General features: G+C 48.0%; 1 protein-coding gene across 1 annotated transcript in view; it reads left to right on the plus strand.

The window, feature by feature from the left end:
• ZBTB16 (zinc finger and BTB domain containing 16) overlaps positions 1–24,630 on the plus strand; it is a 182,940-nt gene that overhangs the window by 151,823 nt on the left and 6,487 nt on the right. The window contains exon 4 of the mRNA XM_090265962.1: positions 23,367–23,537. Coding sequence (XP_090122088.1) covers positions 23,367–23,537 — 171 coding nt within the window. The remainder of the gene's footprint in view (positions 1–23,366; positions 23,538–24,630) is intronic.

The raw sequence follows: 24,630 nt of genomic DNA on the forward strand, positions 1-24,630 counted from the left end.
CAACAGAGAAGTCTGGGCTGGAGGTGTGGTATTGGTGTGGAGTAGTTGCCAAGACCCTGAGAGCAGGGTGCACCTAGGGCGGATGGGGGATTGGAGCGTAGTAGGTAGAACACTTGTGTGGGGTGAAAGGGCACTGTTCAGCAGAGACGGGCCTCAGCCTCAGTCGGGTCCTCAGGCTTTGCAGACAGAAGTGCAGGGCCTCAGGTGCAGAGGACTTCTTTCTGGAAGAACTTGAAGGTGTGACCTGGTGCAGGAGTTCCCATAGACAGGTGGGGGCTCTACAGGGCAAAGGGGTAGTCCGATGACCCAGGTCTGGGCAGTCTCAAACCCCAGCAATCTCCTTAGACTACTACCGTGGCCTGGGGTGGGAAAGAAGAAGCTGGCAGGCTAAGGAGCAATCCCAAAACTTGTGGAATCAGGGATTACAGGTCTATCCTCCAGCTTCTGGGGGGACTGGATGGTTGGTCATCAGTGCAGTTCTGGAAAGTTCTTAGAGAAGGACCTGCCCTGTTGCGTGGATCTTCCTGGAAGACGCACAGAGGTGAGACTTCATGCTGGTCCTGTTGCCTCACATGCGCCATCCCTTTGCCATCTCTCTCTTTCCTGAGGTTACTCACGCTTGGTTCTCTCTTACTCTCTAGAGGGAATATAAGCAAACCGATTCCTTCCAAAGGAAGCCCTGCCCCAGTTGGACTCCACTTTCCCTAAAACCCCTTCTTCTATTTTCCCTCCCACACTGAACACTTCATTTGGGACATGTGCCCCACTCTCCCTCTATGCCCTCCTCCAGGGGCTTGGCATTTTGGGACCAGCTGCCAGAGTGATTGACATAAAGCCAATCTATAAATAAAGTCTTTTTCTTTTCTCATAAAGACTTTGTGGTTGAGTTTGCCTTCAAGGTCAAGATCAGACCTTTCTAAATAAACACATATCAAAGCATCATTAGTAAAGCAGCACTGTTAGATTGAGATATTAACTTCTGTCAACTGCCTGTTTCTTTTTTGCTCTGTAACTCATGACTGCAGTAGGTTTTTATTATTTTGTCCTTAGGCAGTAGCATCTGGCTTCTGTAGAGACTGTAAAAATTAAAAAGCAACACAAATCATTGCGAGAGAAAAGCAGTGAATTCAATGATAAGAATTTAAAATTAAAATGTTTTAACGCCTTTATATTCTGCAAAACATGAAATGAATGAGTTTGCTGCCTGTTGCCATAAACCTAATCCAGCTAATCGTCTGCTTGAGTTTTTTCTTATCTCCTTTGCTCATCACCATCAATTTTGTCTTGGCACAAGGTGAGACAGAGTAAAAGCTGAGAGAGAGAGAGAGAGAGAGAGAGAGAGAGAGAGAGGGAGGGAGAGAGAGAGAGAGAGAGAGATGGGTTGGGGCAGAGTGGCAGATACACCTAGACCCACCTCATTTGAATGGTAGAGACAACATGGTGGCGGGGCGGGGGGTTGGGGTGGGGTTGGGGGCATCTCTTGGGAGCCCGGTGGGGAAGGAAAGGTTAAAGATTGGTACATCCCCATGAATCAGAATTCTTTTTTTTTCTTCACTCTTTGTAGTTAAGCACTAAAAACAAAACACAACAAAGCAACAACAAAACCCACAGGTCATAAACATAAACAGCAACTTGTAGCATCCAAGTGAAATTCTAAAAAGGAGACCCCTGAGCACATGCATGCTGCTGAACTAGGGGTCTGTGCAGGTGCTGCTCCTTCCCATCCCCAGGAAAGCCTGGCCTTTGGGTAGAGTGCTAGGGGAGGGAGGAAGCAGGGTCTTAGTCTCTTTATTTCAACCAGAGGTTCGAGGTTTCTGTGTTGGATCACTCACTCCTACTGCAAAATCAAGTTGTGACGCTGGGCCTAGGTATGTGCTAGGCCAAGAGGGAGATAAAAAGTAGAAGTTCATTTTTCTCCCCTACTCTGGAGGAACTGTAGCTTGAAGATAAAATAGATACGAGGCTCCCTGTGTTAAACAGCTAGAAGACTGTTTAAGGCAGGTGTGAATAAGGATGCGAGGATGTTGTACGAACCATGTGCAGATGTGCTGGGGTGGGTGTGGATTATCAGAGTGGAATGGGGGCCAGTTCAGTGAGACCTTTTAGGACATGAACTGCCTCGAACTAACTCTCAAGTCCATCGGCTTGGGACCTGGAAGCCCTGGAAAGCCTGGGGTAAGTAAGCACTGTCGGGGGGAGTTTATCCCCACATCCAACCAGGGCATACAGGGCCAGGACAGAGGGGTGGTTATGGGGGTTTGGGACTGCAAGTCATTTTTCATGAAGTCTGTCCAAGTTTGACTGCTTTACCCACAAGCATGAGGGCAGAGCTCTGTATCCCAGGCGAACTTCTCCGGCCTAAGAAGAGGTGAGAAGAGAGAGCCAGTCCTTGGCCTCCGTCAAAGAGAATGAAGGAAAGTGTGAAGATTAGGGACGAAGGGGTCACATTAAGAGGGTATGACTAATACGGCCGGTCATTCAGATAGGAGAGCACATTGTTCTCTGTGCCCAGATGGTCCTTGGAATAAATCAGCTCAGGCAGAAGCAGACTTCCAGTACTAGGAAGTCTGAGCAACTGCTTGCCTGCTCTTCTGTAATGACATAGCCCAGGACCCAGCCCTGAATAGCAGCCATTCATATCTCTACTGTGTATATTGGAACAGGGCATTGTGTGTGTGTGTGTGTGTGTGTGTGTGTGTGTGCGTGTGTGTGTGTGTGTGTGTCTGTGTAAGTATGCCATTTTATAGCCTCTGATTCATCAAGAAGAGTGTATGAGGGGCAAGCATAGGCCTGATCCCTTCTCAATCTTGAGATTCTTGTAAGTAGTCATTTGTTTAAGTTAGTCTCTGTCAGTAGATGGAACCCCTAGGAGGGCAGGGACTGTATCTGTCTGATGCATCAGTGTACCTCCAGTCCACATGCAGCACAGTGGCAGGTTCATAAAGGTGTCTAATAAATACAAGTGAGAGAAAAGCTTTAGCAGCATTTTAATTTTTTTATTGCCTGTGGTAACCACCCATTAATGAAGTGAACTGATAATTAATTAGTACATAAATAAAGCAATCAATCAAGAATCCAGCTATTCGTCACATGGTTCCCATCCGGGGACAGTTATAAGGACTGAATGGGATGTGGTAGGGACACAGACCACAACCACCACTTAGAAAGTTTGGGGTGGTGCAGGGCTTTCTGTCATAAACATTTTCTAGGTAGAGGTGGTCCCCAGTTTCCCTGGTTGAAGACTTGCAGACATACACAGGACAGAAGATATCTGTAATAGTCACAGTGCTCAGTGGCACCCTTTTCTGCACAGCGGCCCCATGCAGCAGAACAATCAACCCTGTCTCCTTCTTGCTCTGTAGTCTCTGTCCAAACACTACATCGTCTCCTTTTCCTTCACAGAATCCATTTAGGCTCACTGAGTAAATAAGAATAAGCAAACAGATCCTCCCTGGAGACAGTTTTCCTTCTATGAAGATGTTAATTAATATGAACACTCTGTCCTTTCTGCGCAGAATGTACATGACTACTGGTCCACTGTTGGGGCCTCAGTCCTTTGGAGAATGAACTTCTTTAGGGGGATCAAGCCAGATCCTACCTATTCAGAAATTAAATAAGTTGATTTTTCTAAAATTAAGTATATATTGAACAAAGGACTCGGCCACCCAAAGTGCACAGGCTGCTAAAATGTAGTTGGCAGATTTGGGGATTGTGCTTTCTCATTGTATCGGAAGCCTGTACAGTTCTCATGGCCATCTCCTGCTTTATTCTCCAGGCACCTCAGATGAAGATGTGGCCTGTAGCATTCTCTCACTGTGCTGGCATTACTAGGACACTGCCATCTCCCCTCGACAGGCATTGTTTCAGAAAAATATCTGTGATGAGTGACACGAGGAGGAGGAAGGAAAGGGGAAGGGGAAAGGTGTGGAACATATGCCCCATGCAGTGATGGGAGGAATAAGGAACCAGTAGCAAGCGCAGACTCATGTTATGAAAAGTGTCCGTGACCACAAGAGGTCCATGCAGGGTTGTATCTGATGTTTCCTGCATGGAAAGCACTTGTGAAACAACATGGTGGTGGGGGAGGGGTGGTGGGCAGCCATGCTGATGTAGGCCTCTCTTGAAGGATAGGATCTTTTCCGCTTGCCTTTGTTTGACACTGATTCCAGAGGCTTCAGAAACCCCACAGTGCTTCCATCTGGACTCAAATGGGAACATTTTGAATTACTCTGCAGAATGCCCACAATCACCTTAACCAGAATGAACAGAAAGTACCAGCAATGTTTTCCAATTTCTCAATAGCCACTTATACTAGCCTAAAAAAAAACACAGTGAGGAAAGAGGCATAAAGATGACAGAATGCTTATCGTTCTCATTTTTAAAGGTTCTTTGGACCCGAGAGATAAGAAATCAGGAAGTAGGTGTGAGCATGGTGTTTGGACAAAGGAAGGGATCTATATGGATATCAGCAGGGTCAGGGCACCTTTGCCTGGGAGCTGGTATGTCTGGGGCTGCCTGTCTTGTCATATTTGCTTACAAGGAGACCTGGCACTGAATTTACCCCTGACAGTCATCCCTAGAGCCTCAAGAACTGGGGTCTTTGGCCAGGGCCAAGAACAATACTGGACTCAAATCTTATAAAAGCCTGTTCAACTCCTTAAGAAAAATCAATCTTTATTTTCCTAGCAGCATGGTATTGGAGGACACAATTTATGTGCATGTTAGTGGACACGGCTTTTGGCATTTCCATTAGCAGCTCTGTTTTAGGGGTTTTCTATCTGCTGTAGAAATCGAATCTCAGAATAGTATATTATACATAATCACCACCTGAAAAGGGATAAAAACCCACCGAGGGTGTGATTTTAGGGAGCCCGTTTCCTGGGCAGAGAGGGCCCTGGCACTGGGCAGCCTGTGGGCCTGAGCACCGCAGGAGGAGCTGAGGGTCTGCTGTGGTCTTAGAGGAGAAGAAGGCAGGAAGTGTGCACCAGAGACCAGAGGCATCTGCAGCCTTGGCTCCATGTTCTGCCCGTGGCCAGGAGGAGATGCAGGTTTGACTTCAGGTCCCAAACAGCAGGTGCTTGTTGGCTGCCAGTTCATAGTTTTGGCCACAGAGTAATTAATATGTGGTAACTCTCTTCTGAAGCCCTCCCACTTAAAGCTCTGGATCCGCCACTGATGCGAATGACTCTCCCTGACAAACAGATGTCTGGGTCTTTTTGCTCACCTGAATGAGTACTTCCTGGTAAGGGAGGAGAAGCCAAGCTCAGAAGAGCCCATGCCCTAGTTCAAAGGCCCATGGATACAAGTGCACAACTAACAGCCATATGTGGTCAAGATATAGGAACGTACAGGCCCAGAAACCTGCAGCTCACATGGAATTTGGGCTGGTGGCGGGTGGCCGGAGAGGGTAGAGAGGAGGTGTGTTTACTTGGAGTTGTTAAGAGTCAAATATTAAAGTCTTGGGTCTAGAAATTATAACTTGCCACAGAGGTATAAATAGGTTAGATTTTTGTGTATTTATTTATTTAGACATTAAGGAAATATTTATCGAATACCCATTATGTATCTAGTAGTTATTTTAGGCTCTGGGAATACAGTGGTGAGAAAGGCAAAACTCCCATCCTCATGCATTATAGGGAGACACATAAGGAAGTAAAGAAGTCATACACAGGATGTTGTGATGTTGGAGGTATAAGATGTTCCAAGAGCACACATGAAGGCCTGCATCTTGGATGGGGACTTGGAAGGCCTCCAGGAAGAGGTGTCATCTAAGTTATTAAGTCAAGAACATGGGGTCATGGGTGATAAAGGGAAGAAAGCCAGGCTGAGGTCAATGTGGGTAAATGTCTAGAGTTGGGAGAGAATAAGGAGAGTTCATGGCATTGAAAACAGGAGTGGGGAACGGGACCAAGACCTGAGATTGGAGAGGTGAATGGCATTACTGTGAATGGCCCCTGAAAACCACTTTAAGTAGTTCTGTCTTTTTCCAGAGGGTGGTGGGGAGACTTTAAAAAGTCTGAATCAGGAGAGTGACATCAGATTATATTTTAGAAATAAGACTTTGACTATATGGTTGTGAATAGATTGAAGGAGTTTAAACTGAAGGCAGGAAGAATCATTAGGACAACATTGCCTTGATCTAGATAAGAAATGATGGTAGCTTGAACCAGTGTAGTTGCAGTGGGGATGGATAAGAAGTGGGAAGAAACCAAGATATTCATGAGGCTGGAGAAATTTGGTGATTGCTCTGTTGTGAGAGGTGAGAGAAAGGAATCAAGGATGATGGCCCCTTTACTTGCTTGGGCGATTGATTGGGTGATGGTGGAGTTCTTTTCTGAAGTGGGGAACACAAGAGAAGAAGCAGAGCTCTTTTCTTGTTGCTGTGAAGATAGTAGTTTTGACGTTAGAGTAGTGAGGTGTGTGTGAAATCCAGTGAGGAGCTGTTAAGGAGACATTTGGATATGGAGTTACTTCTGGAATTCAGAAGAGAGAGACTCACTGGACCATGTATATTTTGCAGTTATCAGCATATAAATGATCTTTGGAGCACTTTTCTGTTTACTGAATGGGATGCTGCCCTATTCATGAATGTTCAATAAAACCAATTAGATGGTTCAATTTACTTGGTTGAATTAAATTTCTTTAACACCTACTATTCTAAATATGTCATATCATTTACTTTCTTCTTCTGCAAAGTGAGGAGTTTGGATTCCTGCTAGACCTGGTAACAGAGAATCCACTACTCACACACAGCCCATAGCAGGCCTTGATCAATTCCTAGCCATTGCTTCCCTCCTTGCCCAATTCTTGGGGCTACAAGGTGCCATGTCCAGCCCAGTCCTTTCCCCAGACCTTAGGATTAAGCAGACCCAAGGCAGGGAAGTGCCAGTACCCCATGATTAGGCCTCACTGCACTGCTGCAGGTCAGGCACCATGTCTTCTGCCTTAGTTTTCTGAGAGATGGTCCCCACATGCACCTGTATTCATCAGGGTTCACCTGCAGAGAACAGATTCCACTTAAGCTAGTTGAAGCAGAAAGAGGTTTGTCACAGGCTACTAAATATCTTGCAGGATGCTTGGGACAGACCGCTGAGGAACAGAGGCTAGGAAGAGCTCCCTGGAGCTACTCTCAAAAAAATAAAAAATAAGTAAAAAAGATCCTTGAAGCCCTAGAAGTAGGTAGGTTTACAAAACAAGAGGTTGTAGAAAGAGAAGTATGCTTAGAATAGAGTTCAGAGGAGCCCCAACATATTATACCCCTCCAAAACAATCACAGCCCACAACAAAGATTGAAAAGGAGTTCCTGGAGGAAATAAGAGGGAAGACCAGAGTGTGGTGTCATGTAAGCTAAAGGAAGAGATTTCCAAAAGGAAAAAGTAGTCATCAGTCTTGATGCTGCTGCGAAGTTTCCTAAGAGAAAGACTAGAAAAATATGTCCTTTGGGTTTGGTAACATGGGCGTCACTGGCTCTCAGAGCAAACCGTTTTGGTCTTGGTGGAAAGATGGAAGCAGGAATGGGAATACAGTGGGTTCAGGAGTTCCTAAGTGCATGGGAAGTTGAGGCTGCATGTGAGGACAGCTTCAGGAGTGGAGAAGGAGATGAGTTAGACTGATCAAGGTTAGGGTTTTGGAAGGAAAATAGGCAAGAAGGTTCAGGGGTCCTTTACAGAGATAGCTGGTAGTTGAAACATGGGCCTGCAAGTATGTACTGAATGGAGAAAGAAGTACGAAAAGGAAGGGCATGCTAGGGATGTTTGGTGAGAGAACTTGAGGGTGGTAAGGGGTTTAAATTTAGCACTTGAGAGGAATTGCTTACTGGTGCTGAAAGGCCCGGAGTGTTCTCTATAAACAAGCACCTCCTGGAGTGGGGCTTTTTAGTTCATGGTATCTGAGTTTAAACACCACAGTCCACTTATTTACATGCCTATCTCTATGACTAACCCAGTCCACTGAATCATTCTAAATCAGCAAATTTTCAACTGGTGTGCGGTGGCAGGCACCCTGGTGTGCCGCAAGAAGTTTTAAAACAGGCAATACCTGACTATTTAGTCATGGGCACTTAGATTATCAAATAAAAAAATGACAACAGCTGACAAAACAGTAGCCATCCAGTGTGACTCAATCAAAATTATACCTATTTTTTTGTCAGATCAGCAAAAAGTATATTGTTTGGTGTGCCGCAGAATTTTAGTAATTAGGTTGTGCGCCATGAGATGAAAAAGGTTGAAAGTCACTGCTCTAAATGGTTCCATTTGTCGATTTCCTACCATCTGGCACTGTGGTAGATGCTTTTCACATATTATCTCTAATCCTCCCAGCCACCTTGCCTGGTGGATGTTATTACTAATACAGAGGAAGAAACCAAGACCCAGAGATATTAGGACATTTGCATCTGGTTATATAGCTCATAAGTAAATGGCAGAGGCAGGATGCGAACTCAGGTTCCATCTGACTTTGAAGTCTTGGCTTTTTGCTCTTTGCCTCTCACAGGCCCCCAACGGAGAACCTGGCCTGCAACCCAGGCATGTGCCCTGACCAGGAATCAAACTGGTGACCTCTCGGTTTGCGGGACGACGCCCAGCCCACTGAGCCGCACCAGACAGGGTAGCTCTATACTTTTGCAACTAAACATGTAGGGGGAAGAAGTGTATTCTTAGATCGTAGCCTTGGCATTTCATCCCTGTGCAGAATTGGAACTCAAGAAATGCTAGGTGCCTGAATGAGTGAGTGAATGAGTGGTGCCGCAAACAACTCCAGGACTGTTTCCCCAGGGAAGTAAACGTACTGCCACTCTAAGAGAGGAATGAAGGTAATTCAAAGGGCAAGAACAGGACAGAAAGATTTCACAATCGCGTGATGGCTGCACACTGGGGGAAGGTGTGGGCAGTAGGCAGGGAGCATGGCGAGCCCTGAGGACTGCAGGAGCTCTAAAGGGTCATAGAGCCTGTCGTCTTTATATCACAGATGAGATTGAGGTCTAGAGAGAGAAAATTCCTTTGTTTAGTCCTTCATCTGCCCTTTCGTGAATCCCTCCTTCCAGTCGATAGTCATCAGACACCTGTCAGATCCACAAGATACAGAGGTGTGTAAGAGAAACAAGGTCCCTGCTCTCAGGCGGCTTTCATTCTGATGAGGAGAAGGAAGCCATAAAGGCTGTTGAATGTCAAGTGACTTGCTCAAGGCTGGCTGGTGTCAGATCTGGGAGACAAGCCTGGACCTCCTGCAGTGCCCTCCCCCAGGACCCAAGCAGGAGAGCTCCCTGCTTCCTGGGAGCCGGAGCCTTCAGCTCTGTCCTTCACTGCAAGTGGAAAAGTGGGGAAGGAATGAAACTGGATTTTAGTCTACATACTTCTGGGCAGCCAGAGGGATTGGAGAGGTACAATTAACTTGCAACCAGTCCAGTCTAAGGGCTCTTTTCTTTTTTTTTTTTTTTTTTTTTTTTTTGGTAAAATATATATAACACAGAATTTACCATTTTAACCATTTTTAAGAGTATAGTTCAGTGGCATTAAGTGCAATCACATCATTGTCACCACCACCCATCCACAGAACTTTTTTATCTTACCAAACTTTGTCCCCATTAAACAATACCTCTCCTCTCTCTCCCCAGGCCCCTAGATCAGGAATTCTTAACATGTTGTGTCATAGGGCCCTTTGGGAAGTCTGCTGAGACCTGTGAACTCCTCCTCAGAATAATTTCTCTGAATATATCAAGTAAAATACATATGGTTATAAATGGAAGGTTGAAACATAGATACCAAAATATTTTTTAAAAACCATTTGTAATAGGTGTATGTGTGACTTTGTTATCCTGTTATGAAGCTCCTTGAATATTTATGGTTTGCATAAATATTTCGAGATAACCACAACATTATTCCCAATGCAGTATGAAAACATCGATGACCAAGTCACAAGTACAGGTAATGGGACTGCTCTGTTGCTTCCATTCCCCACTGAAGAAACTGCTAAAGCATTCATGGGATTGCAGATTAGTGCAGCCACTGTGGAAAACAGTATGGAATTTTGTCAAAAAATTGAAAATGGAACTGCCTTTTGACCCAGCAATCCCACTGCTAGGAATATACCCTAAGAATCCTGAAACACCAATTCAAAAGAACCTATGCACCCCTATGTTCACAGTAGCACTACTTACAATAGCCAAGTGCTGGAAACAGCCTAAGTGCCCATCTGTAGATGAGTGGATCAAAAAACTGGTACACTTACACAGTGGAATACTATGCAGCAGAAAGAAAAGAATTCCTATTTTTTGTGACAGCATGGATGGAACAGGAGATTATTATGCTAAGTGAAATAAGCCAGTTGGTGAAAGACAAATACCATATGATCTCACTTACAAGGGGAATCTAATAAACAAAACAAACTAACAAGCAAAATACAACCAGAGGCATGGAATCGTGGAACAGACTGACAGCTATAAGAAGGGAGGAGGGGCGTGGGGCCTGTTTGAAAGAAGGTGAAGGGATTGGTCAAAGAACATATATGAAGGACCCATACACATAGACAATGGTGTGGGAAATGACTATGAAAGTAGGGGAGGCGCGAAGGGGGAAAAATGGGACACTAATGGCATTTTAAAAAAAGGCTAAATCTCAGAGGTTGGTGAAAATAAAAATGTAATATTTTCCCCCTTCAAGTTCACCAATGCTCTGAATCCTAACCCTGGACAGGTTGGAGGTTTTGTGGACTCTAAGTTAAGAAGTCCTGCCAGGGCAGAGCTTGCCCAACTTTTCTGCCCGGCTGGGCAGTGCACAGGGCCAGGAGTGTGCCCATGGTGACAGAAGTACTCCCTGTGCACAGGCTTTTGAGGGAGGGAAGGCAGGAGGGCCATAGGAAACCAGCCAACAGGGAAAAGGTGCCCCCTGCTCCCCAAGCTGCCAGCCTGCTGTCTGAGGTGGGCGGGGCCAGTGCCCCCTGGAAGTGTGCCTTCTGGCAGCTTCCCCGCCCCCTTCCATCCCCTTATCCAAAGGCTTAATGCAGAAGGGAGCCATATGGTCCTTTGTGGGCACATTCTCCCTAGTACAGTATCTCCCTGGTGTGAATGCAGGGCCTGGCTCCCGAGTCAGCTCTCTCCCCTCCCCCACTGCCTCGTTCCCCTCCCCCCTGCCCCCAGCACAGCTAGCTCAGAGAGTGGCAGGTTGTGGGGGCCAAGCTCACCAAGTCGGGGAGCCCTGCAGAGTCAGGGTGAGCAAGGAGTCTTTTAGTAACACCCACCCACACGCTCACACAGAAAACGAAGTGAAGTCGAATGTCTCAAAGTCAGATTCCTTTTTAGTATGAATTTGCTGTGTCTCATTCTGAGCACTAATTCCAATTTAATTGCAAGTGGCCTGAAGCCTCTTCAATAGGAGTAACAAATGGTTTGATTTTGTAAACTTCATCAGACTGCATTTTAAATGCGACACAGTAGCCCAACTCGAATGCCAATGAAGCACTGGAGTAGCTCTCTGTTTACTAATTATCCGTTTTTACTCCAAGCCACGCTGGCTGGCTTGTCTGATTAAATCGGATTTGTGGGATAGAGAACAGCTAGCAGAGTTTTCTCTATAGTAAACGAGATTGAAACTATGGGCCGCCTGGCTGCACACTGTAAATTATATTTCCTTTTAAAGGGGACGTGTCTCTTTTATTTCTCTGTCGTCCCTTCTGCATATTAAACTTTACGGTACAGAAACGTACCTGCTGCTTCTAAATCCAGCCTCTCGCTCTCCACCTGGTAGCAAGCTCACTTCTGTTGCTTTCCACCTTCCCCTCTGAAGAGCGGAAAAGGAAATTGGTAGCTACTGTATATCCCATAGGCATCCCCATCCACTCTCTTTAATCCTTTCTTTTCTCCCCTCTATCCTGGGGGTGATATTTCATAATTTCATTATTCTAAAAGAGTCTTGTAATGATTTTGGTTCTTAGAGCCCAAACTGAGTTGACTAAGTAGCAATAAAATTTACTGGGATGAAACACAGACTGGGTTTTAGCCTTTCAGAAAGACGTGAGTATTAGTGGTATCGGCCTGGGTGGGCAGGAGTTGGGCCACAACTGGTAGTGATAGTGTGGACAGTGAAAAAACAGAGTCAATTTCTGAAAACTTACATTTGTTCCTTTGGTCCGCCCTATGATGAAATCCTTTCCACTGAGCAGAGTGACATTAAGATCAGCAGGTGATCCTGTGATCCCGTAGGGAAGGCCGTGGCGCAGGTACGGCAGGGTGGACGTGGGTGAGTGTTGGCGGACTGGGGCCCACAGCTGAAGCCCAGGGTGGGGCAGCTGGTGTGTCTGTCCCCCTCTCCTCTCTATGGCCAGTTTTGACGTCTGGGTTCTGGCCTGAAGCTCTTGGGGTCTCTAACTGTTCTTTATCAGTTAGATAAACTGATAGGAAAACCACCTCCTCCTTCCTGCATATCTCCCTGTCTGTCTCTCTGTCTCTGTCTCTCTCTCCACAGACAGGTGTGATCAGGTTGTCCTTAAACCCTGCTGTTGCTAAGACTTTTAATTCCATGAGCTTGACCTGCCTTGCCCTCACTCTCAGTATTAACCTTTGTGTGGGAGCTTTTTATATTTTAATTTGCTTCTGAATGTCCTGCAAAATTAATGGTGTACACCCTTCCCCGTGTTCGGCCATTGTGTATGGTACAGGACGGGAAGGCCTGGCACTGCCTCAGATACCCTGGTTACCGTGGGAATGAATGGCCATGCGCTCTCAGGCTCACAGCCCTGCTTTTAATTGTTGACAGTAAAAAGCATTTAAATGCTGTTTAATTTGTAATCATCTTCTGAGAGGGAAAGGAGAAAAACCATTAAAATGTCAATAAAATGAATACGTCCTTCTCTCTTTTTTTGGTTTGGTTTTGTTATATTTATATGGGGTAGGTTTTCTTTTCATTGCCAATATTTGTCACATATTTAAATGGCTCTGAAACCATTAGTATTTCATTTTATTTTGAATTTCTGTCTCCCCTAGTCCCACCCCCCTCCCCACCCCATTCTGTTTTTCGGGGTCTTTGTCTTGCCTCTGCCTGTCTCCTCTCATCTGTCGCTTCTCTTCCATGTGGCCTCCTCCTGCCTTCATCTCACAGTCTCTGGAACACATTGGGGTTTACAGGAAATTTTAAATAAGACCTCAGCTTCATTGTTTTTTTTCCAAAAAGCCCCTCTTCAGGGCCCCAGTTCCTCCCCAGGGGCCTCGATATGACTTTTCGGATACCTGGAACTGGAGACAATGAGTCTCTAGAACATGCCCCACGCACAGTACACAGAGGCGGATTAAGGTCGGTTAAGGCCCCAGGCGCAGAAGAAAATATTGGGCCCCTTAAAAAAAAGAGAGAGACAGGGAAAATAAAAATACATGGTGTCATTAGAAAAAAGTGTAAAGTTGGGGTTTTTGTGGAGCCCTTCAGAAGTCGGGGCCCAGGGCACACGCCTGGTGCGCCCGCTGTTAAATCCACCTCTGACAGTACAAGAGATGGAAGAGACCTACTGATAATTTACTGTACAAATAAGGAAATTGGGTCTCATTTCAGGGGGAACCTCTGTGCCCTTTCATGAAGCTCTGGACACACTGCTCAGAACATAAGTGCCTGCTACGCACTGGCACTGTGCTAAGGACCGGAGACCACTGGGTTCAGAGGATTTGATTCTCTGTTCACCCTCTGTGCCAGGTCATTGATTATCATTCCTGTCACCCCCGTGTTGGGGGCATGGGAGAGGAAGCCCCTGCTCCCCCTCCCCACCCCATCAGCCAGGCCCTTTCCCAGCACAGAGAGGTTTACAGGTACCCTCAGACCCAGAGGCTCAAGAATTACCCTTCTGGGTATATGGCCAGTTCTTGGAGGTACTAGCAGGTAGCTGGTGATCTCTTGGGAGAAAGGGCATAGCAGGTTCTCTCAAGTGGCTTTCTCCATCTTCCTAAAAATCCCTGTCTCACAGGGCTGCCTGAGAAGGGTTCGGAATGACAGACCCAATTGGCCCCTAGCAAATGCTCAATCGGGATTAGATCTTTTCTTTGCCTTACCTATGACTGCCCCTCTGTGAGCCTAAGATGGTGGTTCCCACTGAAACCTCAAGATTCTCTTTAACTAAAGGGAGGCTGTTGAGGTAGACTTGAAGGAGAAGTGCCTAAAATACACCTCAACGAAAGAAAGGACCTTTCAGTCTCCCAGCACCCTCTTCTGTAGACCGAGGACCATTGACTGCTAGAGTGGAGGGAACCCTTTAAGAATCATTTACTTCCACCTTTATTTTTCCAAAGAGGAAACTCAGGCTCAGAGAGGTTTAGTAACCTACCCAAGAGTGCACAGCAATTTAGTCACTGAGCCAGGACTCGAATACAGGTCTTCCAGCTCAAAAGACTCCGGTACTTTCCACTCTTCTACCCTTCTTCAACTGGGAGCCTGTAGTGAATGGTCACAGGAAAGGATAGGGCAAGAGGACAGGCAGCAGGATGAGTACCCTGGCCTATCCTTTCACATGCCATCCTGACTTCCCACCACACACATTAGGGGTTCTTGCCTGGAAGCCTCCCAGACCGGATGAGTTAAGAGACAGAGGGACCCTGGTTTCTCACAGTCCAGCTCTCATGCAGCCTTGCAGAGAGCTGCAGGCCTCCCACCACTGCCAGAGGCAGCACTGAAGACATGCCAGGGAGGATGGACTGAGGAAGGAACCCATTGTAGCTCTATTTGCTACTCACCTACCTACCCCCAAAATGAGGAAAGCAGGGAGCCCTTTGACTTTGGGAACCCAAAGGGTAGACAGGTGCCTGTCTCTCTCCTTTGATCTTTATTCCTACTGAACAAGCAGTGTAGAGAAACTGAGAGAGTTAGTTCTTTTCTTCATCTTTGGAGGAGAAGTAGGTCCCTCAAGACGGCATGAAGCCCACCTGTGACATCCCCTAGCCATCTTCCCCCAGACGGGTCTCATCTCAAAGGCACCTCTCTGTCCGCCTGGGAGAAGCTTCTGCTTCAGGTTGCCCCAGTACTGGGATAAGTTAGGTGACTGTGGGCTCCCCTCTCTTCTCAGGGCTGTTAAGGTTGGTCCAATTTTTCAATCGTAGGCCAATTAGTTTCACAAATGGGGGCCCCGTGGTGCCAGGGCACATTTGTTCCGGGCCTGCACACTGACTGGGCCCCATTGTCATGCTGCCCAGCCCCGCGTGGGCCCATTGTGTTCACCCCCAGCGGGTGCTGCTTACTGCTGATTTATACAGGCCTGCGTCCTGCGGGCTCCAGGCTGCACCGCCACAGCTGGCAGAGGTGCTTAAGGCCTTGGACCTCGTGACCTTTGCCCTAGTCCTGCTGTCATTTTGAAAGTTACAGACCAGAGGGCTGCATACCTCTCTGGATTTACACACACACACACACACACACACACACACACACACACAGACATGCAGAGAGAGAGAGAGAGAGAGGGAGAGAGAGAGAGAGACTGCCTTTCCTTTTACCTCTTCTTGCTCTTGTGGCAGAAGTTTGGATTCATTCTGGAATGTCTAGAAGGGGTCCAGAAGCTGGAATGGGAAGGGATTGTGGGGTGAGAGGTACTAGAAGGGGCAGCTAGTCTCTCCTGAGGTGGAGGAGGCTGCTTCTTCCTCAGTGTGGTTTCTCATCCTCCACTCCTTAGCTCTGCATCCCATGCAGAGCAAGAGGGATCGAGGAGCATGATCTCGTCACTGTGGCCTTGCCAGGGATGCAGGCCTTGGTTCATCATCTCGCAATTGATTTTGCCCTTGACACCTGTCCTGCCAAGGGCTTGTACACACTAGAAAGGGTGTCCTAGCTGGCCTGAAGTAAAGCTGTGTCCTGACTGGAAGCAGATGGAGCTGGGAAGGTGGTCTTGTAACTAGGCAGCAAAGCATAGATTCGGTTCCATCTTAACCGTTTACTCTTGTTGGCAAACCAAACTCAACTTTCCCCCACCTTTTTACCCCCCTTCCTTTATTTTTCACTCCTTTTCTTGCCCCCTCCCTAGCTTCTTCCCCTCTTGCCTGGTTTGTTGGCGTGATTGACAAAATTAACAAATCTATTCATGTTACTTTTATTGTGCAGGTCTCAATAAATCCCCCGTGTCCAGAGTGCACCTTAATGAGCTAGTGAGCGGACACATTGGTTTACTGTAGCTGGAGGTGCCGAGGAATGCAATGTACTTGTGCCTGCGGCTCACTGCTAAACAAATACACAGTTTTCCGGGAGCTGGCATTGCTATCTGCTGCCTGAGGGTGTGTCCACGTTCCCCAAGAGACTGAGGTGTGTGTGCTTTGAAACATGTAATTACACACCCATCCGTGGCTTAGTTTTAAAACAAATTTAAATCAGCTGTTCCAGCTCCTCCCTTTTTTGGTTATTCATAAGAATTCTCTGCTTCCTGGACTAACCAATAGGAAACCATAACATTCCCCATTTCCTTTGTGAAAACGAAAGGTTATATACATATATAGGTGCCTTCCAAGATTCAAAGCAGACAAGAAAGAAAGAAAACAGTAGTAGGGAGGGTTGGGCAAGTAGACTGGAATTGACAAGGCTGATGTTGACAAGAAGGCTAAAGGTTGAGGTTTTTAGCTCCTGGCTTGGTTTGGAAAGATGTAACTGAGCACATGACTAAAAATGCCCAGCAGTAAGTGACTGGAGGCAGGAGACAAGCATCCATGCACAGGGTTCCTGCTAATTTGGTTTGAGGCAAGCCTCCCAATATGTGACTTCTCAGCCTTCTCTACCTCTCCTCAAAAAGAGGCAGCGGGCCATAAAGGAAACAGGGGTCTCGTTTCTCACTCTCTAGCAGCCATCACTCCAGGGGTCAGCGGGCTGGGCGGGCTGGGCCCTCGCCGTGCATGTAGCTAGCTTTCTGAGAAGTTCAGACGCCTGTCCCAAATGGTCCTGCAACTTCTGCCCAGAAGGGGAGCTTTTGGTTCTTTCTCCAATAGTCCCTTGCAAAGTCCCTAAGTGATGATGGAACAAGGGGAGTCATAAGTGTGGGGGGTGCACCTCTGCTGATATCATGGGCTGCGTGTTTGGTTCCTTTTTGTCTGCTCCTCGTCCCTCTCCCCCACACCTCTACCCTTCCGGTGTTCTTGAGATGCAGACAGAGCCTTCCTGCCTTTGGTGTGAGTCAGCCAAGGCTGCTTCTCTGTGTCTTTTTCTCCTGCACAGTGGATGATGCATCTCAACCTTGTCTTTAACAGTGATGGGGGCGGGGGCGTAGGGAAGGACGAAGGGTAGCAGTTTCAGTGATGGTTTTGGTATATGGTTACAAGGGCTGCCAAGGGCTGGAGATGGTGTCCTAGAAAAGAGAAATCTGGAAGTCAGAGGAAGTAGAATGACATTCCTGAAGGGTTTGCGAGTGGAGTGGGGGTGGGAGGTAGTTCTAGTGTCAATCAGGATTTTCACACACCCCTAAATATGATATTTTCTTCCTCTGGGGAGAAGAGCCTGTGGGATAGCAAGGGAAGCAGCTCTTCCTTTGTTGGGTGAGGTTGGGGGAGTTGGACATGAGAAGCCCATTCGTGGTCCACGTGTGTGGACACAAACACACTTCAGCACATGCACGCATAGCAGTCACCGCCTGCTTACCAAAAAAAGCCCGAGTATATTTAGATCCCTCTGCTCTTTTGATTAAGAAACCACTTATATCTAGAGATAATAAGAGCCTTGCTCCAAGAAGGTGTAGCACCTGAATGTCTCCAGCTGTGTACCCCTCCAATCCTGTTCCTTCCTTTCTATTAAAGAGCTAATTGGTATGGAAATGGTACAGGTGTAAACATGAAGGTTTTTGTGTCTCATAATTTCAGACCCAGTCATCACCTGGGTGAAATAAAGGCTCTGGAACTATGTCACCCCTCCTGCCTCCGGTTGCACCCTGGCCTTGGCCTTCTACCATTCTTTTTGCTAAAATTAAACTCGTTTTAAATTGGGAGTCTGTGAGTAGTACATGCTGTGCAGCCAGCACTGGCTGTGCTGCTTGTGGGGGTGGGGGTGGGGTGGGCACTACCTCCAGACATAGAATTGATGCAAAGGGGGCCCAGGTACATTTGCATGTGCCCTGCCCACGTTACCTGGAGCCACGCTTCAGCTTCATTCAACCTGACACACCCATTCCCTCATCGCAGTCCTAATTCACTTCCGAAGACACCCTGGGAGTCCAGCCTGAGTAAGATCCCCTTTCTTTCTACAGAAGAGCAGAGGAAGTGCTAGTCTTTGACCTGGTAAATTATTCTCTTGGGCCAAGGCTAAATTATGTATATAAATTATGACTGACATTGAAATTTGCAGATTGATAGAAAACAGCACACAGGATTTACAGACTCAGAAACGCTTGTTAGTTGCCTCATAACAGCACTATGTAGTCGGTGTTGGAAACGGGAGGGTAGTTACGAATACTGTTTCCTAGATGAAGAAAGGAGGCCAAGGGCAGCAGCTGCCTTGCCCAGGGTCAGGAAGCCAGAAAGGGCCGCCTCTCCGGGCCAGAACTGGGGTCTTCTGACTGTTCATTGTGTGATGTGGGAAACTGGACCTTCTGTGGTCTCTGAGTCTTCACTTCTGAGCAGCAGAGTTGACTTGGAGCCAGATCCGGGGAGTTATATCTAGCCTACCACATGGACATGAGTGGACCCAAAGAGATCAGCTGCCTGCGGGCCAGTTTGCATTACTCATTTCCAAGAAGAGTCTTCTTGGAAGCTCTCAGTAATGGCTACATTTGGTCTTCAGCTTCCCCAGCTCTAGCCGTCTGTCTCTCTGTACCATGACTTCCCCCTCCCCTCTACACTTTGTGATTGCCCCATAGGTCCTTCTCCTTTAATGTCCCAGGAAGTCACTGAGTGCCTACTCTCTGCCAGGCCCCGTGCTCTATAAAGGTAAAGATAATAGTTCCTGCTTTAGAGGGCTTACAGTCCAGTAGGCAGAGCTGAATGTCAAAAATAAATGCAACATGGTTTTACGTGCTGTATCATGAGGACTCAGAGGAAGATGTTCTTGGCACTGGGTACTAAATGCTGTCACTCAGCCAAGATGCCTTCTCTGGGGTCAGCTTCCCGGAAGAAGCAGCCCAGATTCAGTAAAACAGCTTAGGCTCGTGTGTTGTGTGGTGCTGCCATGAGCAGGGGCCGGGTTGTCCCTGTGCAGGCATGCTCAGCTGAGGTGGGTGGAGGCTGGAATCCAGCCACTTTGCTCGCTAGAGCTGTGCACCCAGGTGAGGATCTGTGTCTGCCCAGAGGAAGAAGCGTGATTTTCTAATTCAGACAAAGGCATCGTCTGGGCTGGCACTGGCTCCGCTACCACTTTATAGCTATAAAGCTTTTTCACGTGGTAGCTCATTTGATGCTCTCAACAACCATGGGCAGTGTGGCGAGGGAGGGGCATACTCTGGCCCAGGGAAGTTCAGTGACTTGCTGAGGATCACAGGGCAAGTAAATGACAGAGCCGAGGACCTATGCTTGCTTTTCATCCCTCGTGTTATGTTGTTATCAGGCGTGGGAGAGAGCAGAGTGTTCGGATGCTGCCGGATCCCCTTGGCCTGCTGCACATCTCACTGCAGCTAATGAATTGCTAATATAATTTTCTAGATAATTTTATTTTCATAGTCCCACATTTTAATGTGTTTCCAAAAGCTAGCATTTATTTGCTTAATCTCCCAGTGTAATAGAATCCACCCTGACTCATCAAACATGCAGACAATCAGCTAGGCAGAAACTATAGCAAATTGTTTAATAGCACAGATCTAGTCTTCAGATTTTTAACTTGCATGCACTGATAGCTTTTCTTGTGTCTCATCCACTTCTCTCCTGCCCTTCCCTTCTCTCTTCTTAAAAATCTTTTTCCATTCTCTCAGCTGTTGCTATCCAAACATAAGAATTGGGAGAGTGGATGCAGGGCCTCAGAGCTGCCTTGTCTCTGAGCCTGTGTCAATGTGTTATTAGTTGCCAGAAAGAGAGCCCCTGAGCCTGTGGGACATCACAGGAAGAGGAGAGAAACCATGGGAGGAACTTTGTTGCATCTTCTTTCTCTGTGGTGGCTGTATAATCTTAAACCTGTCACCAAGGTGCAGAGCTAGACGTCTGGGACATCGGGTGCAGTGTGCTGTCCGACTCGGGCCCAAACCCCAGGTGCTGCCAGGCCACCTTCCTGGATCTCATTCTTTCATTCCTGCTGGTCTTGCAGCCCCTCCCCTAGTCCCACCCTCCTCTCTTGGTAGCACCAAAGCCATCAGCTCTTCCTGCTTCCAGCCACTTATTCCATGCTGCCCCCAGGGTAATTGCCCTCACATACCAGTAGGATCATGCCAGCATCGCCAGCCCATTGTGGCACTGCATTGCCTATAGAATGAAGGGTGATGTGCCCCACCTGACAATACAGCCCTCTGTGATCTGACCCCCCGATAACCTTCCCTGCTTATCTCTGTCCTCAGGGCCTGTCCTTTGTCCCTGCCTGCTCTGACATTTGCTTGGGTGTTGCCTTAGCTTGGCTCCTGTGCCCCACCTCCTAGTCCTCACTTCTCAGTACTCTTCATTTTTCAAAGCCATTGAGAAAAATTTCTCTGAATCTTCTCTAAAGCCTCTTGAAGTCATCCTGTCTTGCCCTCTGGTTGATTGTTGACTTGGTGTCCCTCAATAGTCTGGGACCTATTTCTGGTGTCCCTCAATATTCTGGGACCCCATTTCTCCAGCTGATCCCAGCATCTCCCTTGTCTACACTTGGTAATATTCATTGAGTCAGCTGAATGGACCCGAAGCGGGTTCAGGCCTACCAGAGAAGGTGGGGTGGCATAAGGGGGCAGCTTCCAGGGGCCTTGGGAAGGCCAAGGGGGCAGAAGGCCACAGGAGTCTCAGTCTGTCCTTCCCGGTGGTTCTGGCCCGCAGAGCTCCTCTGGGTTTGGCATTGTAGATGCAGGGTGTCCTATGGGGATGTCATTCATGTTTCCTCTGACCCAGGTTCCTTCCACCCTGAAACTTTTAGGGGATGTATGAGGAAGCCTGGTCCATCTTTCCAACTTAAAGCAGCTATTTGACATCTTTCTTAATCAGGGTTCTCTGTGGGGTGACGTTAGGGGCGGAGAAGGGCCAGTGCTGAGGGCCATTGGAATGAAGCAGCCAGGGCTGCCGTGTCACAGAACATGTGATAGATGGACTCCACTCCCTGGTATATTGGCCTGAATGGGCTGGATTTTGGGGACTCCTTGTCAGCCATTGGTCTGCTTCTGCCTGGATAGACCATTCCCTTTGGTGTGCCCCTCGAGGAAGTGGAGCTCAGTGCCCCGATGCCTCCCCGAGATCTTGCTGATGCCGGGTGTTTGGAAACCTTCAGAGAGTTAGCCTGGGACTCTGCTACCCATCCACTCCTCCAGCCCAGGTCCTCTCAGCATTGCTGAAACGAGCCCCAGGTGCTTTGGAGCTCCTGAAGCAGGCGTGTTTGGAGCTGGCTTGCTTGTGGTACTACTTTGCTCTTCCAGGCAGATGGGTGGCAGACCCAGAGGGTAGATATGGACCCAGCCCTGTGGTTTCTGACACTAGACAGACTTGGGCATTTTCAGACCTCAGCGCTGCCTCTTTCTCACTGTGTGACCTTATGCAAGCTAGTTAACCTCTGTTTTCCCATTTGTAAAAGAGGAATGAGAATGCCTGCCTTGAGGGGTAGCCAGTTTTAAATGAGAGGACACCATAAACAAAGCACCTAGCATGGTGTCTATATCAGCTCCCTTCCCGTCTGCCCTTTGAGGCCCATGGCAGATCCAAGTCTGCTTGTATTGTCTCCCTGCTCAGTCTTCCCTGGTCCCAGATGCAGGCAGCATGGACTAAGCATGGCTGCCGGTGCCTAGTCTTCCAAGTGTCTATACTGGTGGCCATGAGAGCTAGAGGAATCAGGGGAAGTGAGTGGTCTTGCCTTCCCACTGATCCATCCCAAATCAGTCATGAATGGGACTAAGATAGGGAGAACAGATCTCCCACTTTCGTCTCCATTGGTGGGCCAGGGAGGCAGCCAGGCTCCTCATCTTTCCTTGTCTTCACCCCACTTTCCACCAGGAGCTCTCTGACTCCGCACTGGGCAGCCAGTGCTCTGCCCCTTCCCCCTCTCCAGACTGGGTTGACAGATGCCCAGTCCTGCCCACCTTTCCTGCTTGCGTCCCTCCGACAGGGTTGAGCACAGGTGATATGGCCCAGATGCCAGCAAAGAGCAGACGGGCTTCCTAGGGTGGCTGATGTGCTGTGGAAACAATCCAAAGAGGCAAGTTTAGGTGCTTCCTCACGTGGTGCTGCACCCAGAAAGGCCGCAGCTCCAGAGCAGTGTGGGGCAGTGGGTTCACAGACAGAAAATAGAAGCCTGTCTTTGGGGGCACCAGGGGGCACCCACTTGACTGTCTGAGCTCAGATCAACACAGAGAATGACTGGACTGAATTAAATGAAAATCTTATGTTACTCAGCTTAATTTTTTTTTTTTTTTTTTTTTTTTAGAATCGCCCTTAGTCTTCGAATGAAACCTAAAGCTCTTAATATGGTTTTAAGACCCCACACTCCCTGGCCCTGTCTACTTCTCTGACTTTCCCCTCTGCTCTCTCCCTGCCTCCCCAGCTGCACTGTTCTCTGTCTGATCCTCCAAGCTGCCTGTTTCTCTCCCGCTTCAGTGTTCACAGCTCCTATTCCATCTTCCAGGGACGCTCTCCCCCACTCCTCAACAGTGCTGGGTGATATCTGTGATGAGAGCACTAAAATAATATTTATTGATTGAATGGACCTTTAAGATGCGTGCTTCGATGAATGGAGAAGTGGTTAAAAGAAAAGGGTCTGATGGAACTAGCGTCAGGAGAGGACTCGCACTCAGGCTGCCGGGTGTGCATCCCAGCTCTGCTGCTTAGGAAACTCCATGAGACGTTGGATGAGTTTTTTAATCTGCATATGATGGGTTTTCCTTATCCGAAGGGTGAGGTTGTAGATTTGGTTACATCCCAACGACGGCTGGCAGGTGTTATCTCTGTTATTGTTATCCCTCACAGAGGCCGCGCTGATGTCCCGCCTCCTGCCCCAGACTCCAAAAAGTCCCTCTGATATATACCGTTCCAGAGCCATGCATTCGACACAGCCCTCCACACAGTCGCCGCCTCACATTTGCTGCTGTGACATGTTTGATGAATGCCTCTCTTTCTCAGACTAGACTTTAGGTTCCATAGGACAGGAAGTGAGGTGATTCTGTCCACCACTGGATCACATACTAGGTGCTCCATCCACACTGCATGTCTTAGGCCACCTCTGGGTTTGCCCCTCAGCATGGGAGCTTGGGGCATTTGGCCTGGTGCTGGCTCTTGCTCTAGCCTGGTTGGGTAAAGAATGGCCCTGTGTTCCAGCTGCCTGAGGTCTCCACATTCCTGTCTCCCACAGGCACAGACATGGCCGTCTTCTGTCTGCTGTGCGGGAAGCGTTTCCAGGCACAGAGTGCGCTCCAGCAGCACATGGAGGTCCACGCGGGCGTGCGCAGCTACATCTGCAGCGAGTGCAACCGCACCTTCCCCAGCCACACCGCCCTCAAACGCCACCTGCGCTCACACACAGGTAGGCCAGCCAGGCCATGGGTGGGTCAGGGTCTCCGGGAACCAGTGTCTGGATTTAACTCCAAAACCAGAAGGTGCTGTGCAGAATTAGCCTTCAGCCCTTATTGCTCAAAGGTTAGGCTGGGCTAGGGGCTTCATTGTGCAGGTAAATGTTGGTATTTCTCCCCATCTCACCATGTGGAACTTAAGTTCTCCATCTCTCTCATTAGCAATGCAGTGTTGTGTCCCACCTCAGAAACTTGGATATTACATATGGGGTGGGGTGCAAGACTCAACATGGTTATTAAATATTCCCAAAGAATTCTGAAGCAGGTGGACCTAAATCTCATTTTGAGAGAAACCTACCTGCTTGGCCTCTAATTCTCTGTTTCACACCCCCCTTCACTCTCCCTGGCCCCCGTCCCATGGGTGCACATTCCCGAAGTTGGCCTTGAGCTCTTAAGAAACTGTTGCAGAAGTGGTCCTAATCGCATCACAATAGCAGAAGCACATTTTCTATGCTGGGGCCTTAACTTTGTTTAGGGGAGTAAACAATGAGCCATGAAATATCCCGGCTTAGCCAGTTCCAGGATGATGGGGGAGGAGAGGGGTTGCGAGACAAAGAGACTAGACCAGAGGCCACCACGTCATCCTCTAGGTTCTGGGGATGGGACACTTGTTCCTTGAGAGCTAAGAGGCATTTGCTTCCTTGCAACTGCCCCTCACCCCCTAGTAAGGGAACGGATGACTTAAATTCTTCCCTTTCTCTAAGACAAAATGGAGTCCTTGCTGACGGCACATGGATAAAGCACTACCCACTTCTGAGTCTGCATGTACCTCTGTTGTGTGTTCTATCCTGCATGTGGCGTGAGAGGTAGTGATGGGGTGGGGCCAGGGAGACAGATGACAGACAGACTATATCTGGGTTTGTGACAGGGTGTATATTCATGTGTGTTAGAGAGGGCACAAAAAACTGTGCAGACAGGGATGGGTGGGCGGGCACTTTTTCTCCTCATTCTTGAGTCTTGCCACAGCTCAGAGATTAAGTATGCAGGCCAGGCCTTTCTTGGGTGGCTTTGTGGAACAAGGGAGGGGCTTTCCTTATCAGGGTCTAG

Source organism: Furipterus horrens, unplaced genomic scaffold (assembly GCF_987537825.1).
Source record: "Furipterus horrens unplaced genomic scaffold, mFurHor1.1.pri manual_scaffold_2, whole genome shotgun sequence".
In the NCBI taxonomy this organism is placed as follows: domain Eukaryota; kingdom Metazoa; phylum Chordata; class Mammalia; order Chiroptera; family Furipteridae; genus Furipterus; species Furipterus horrens.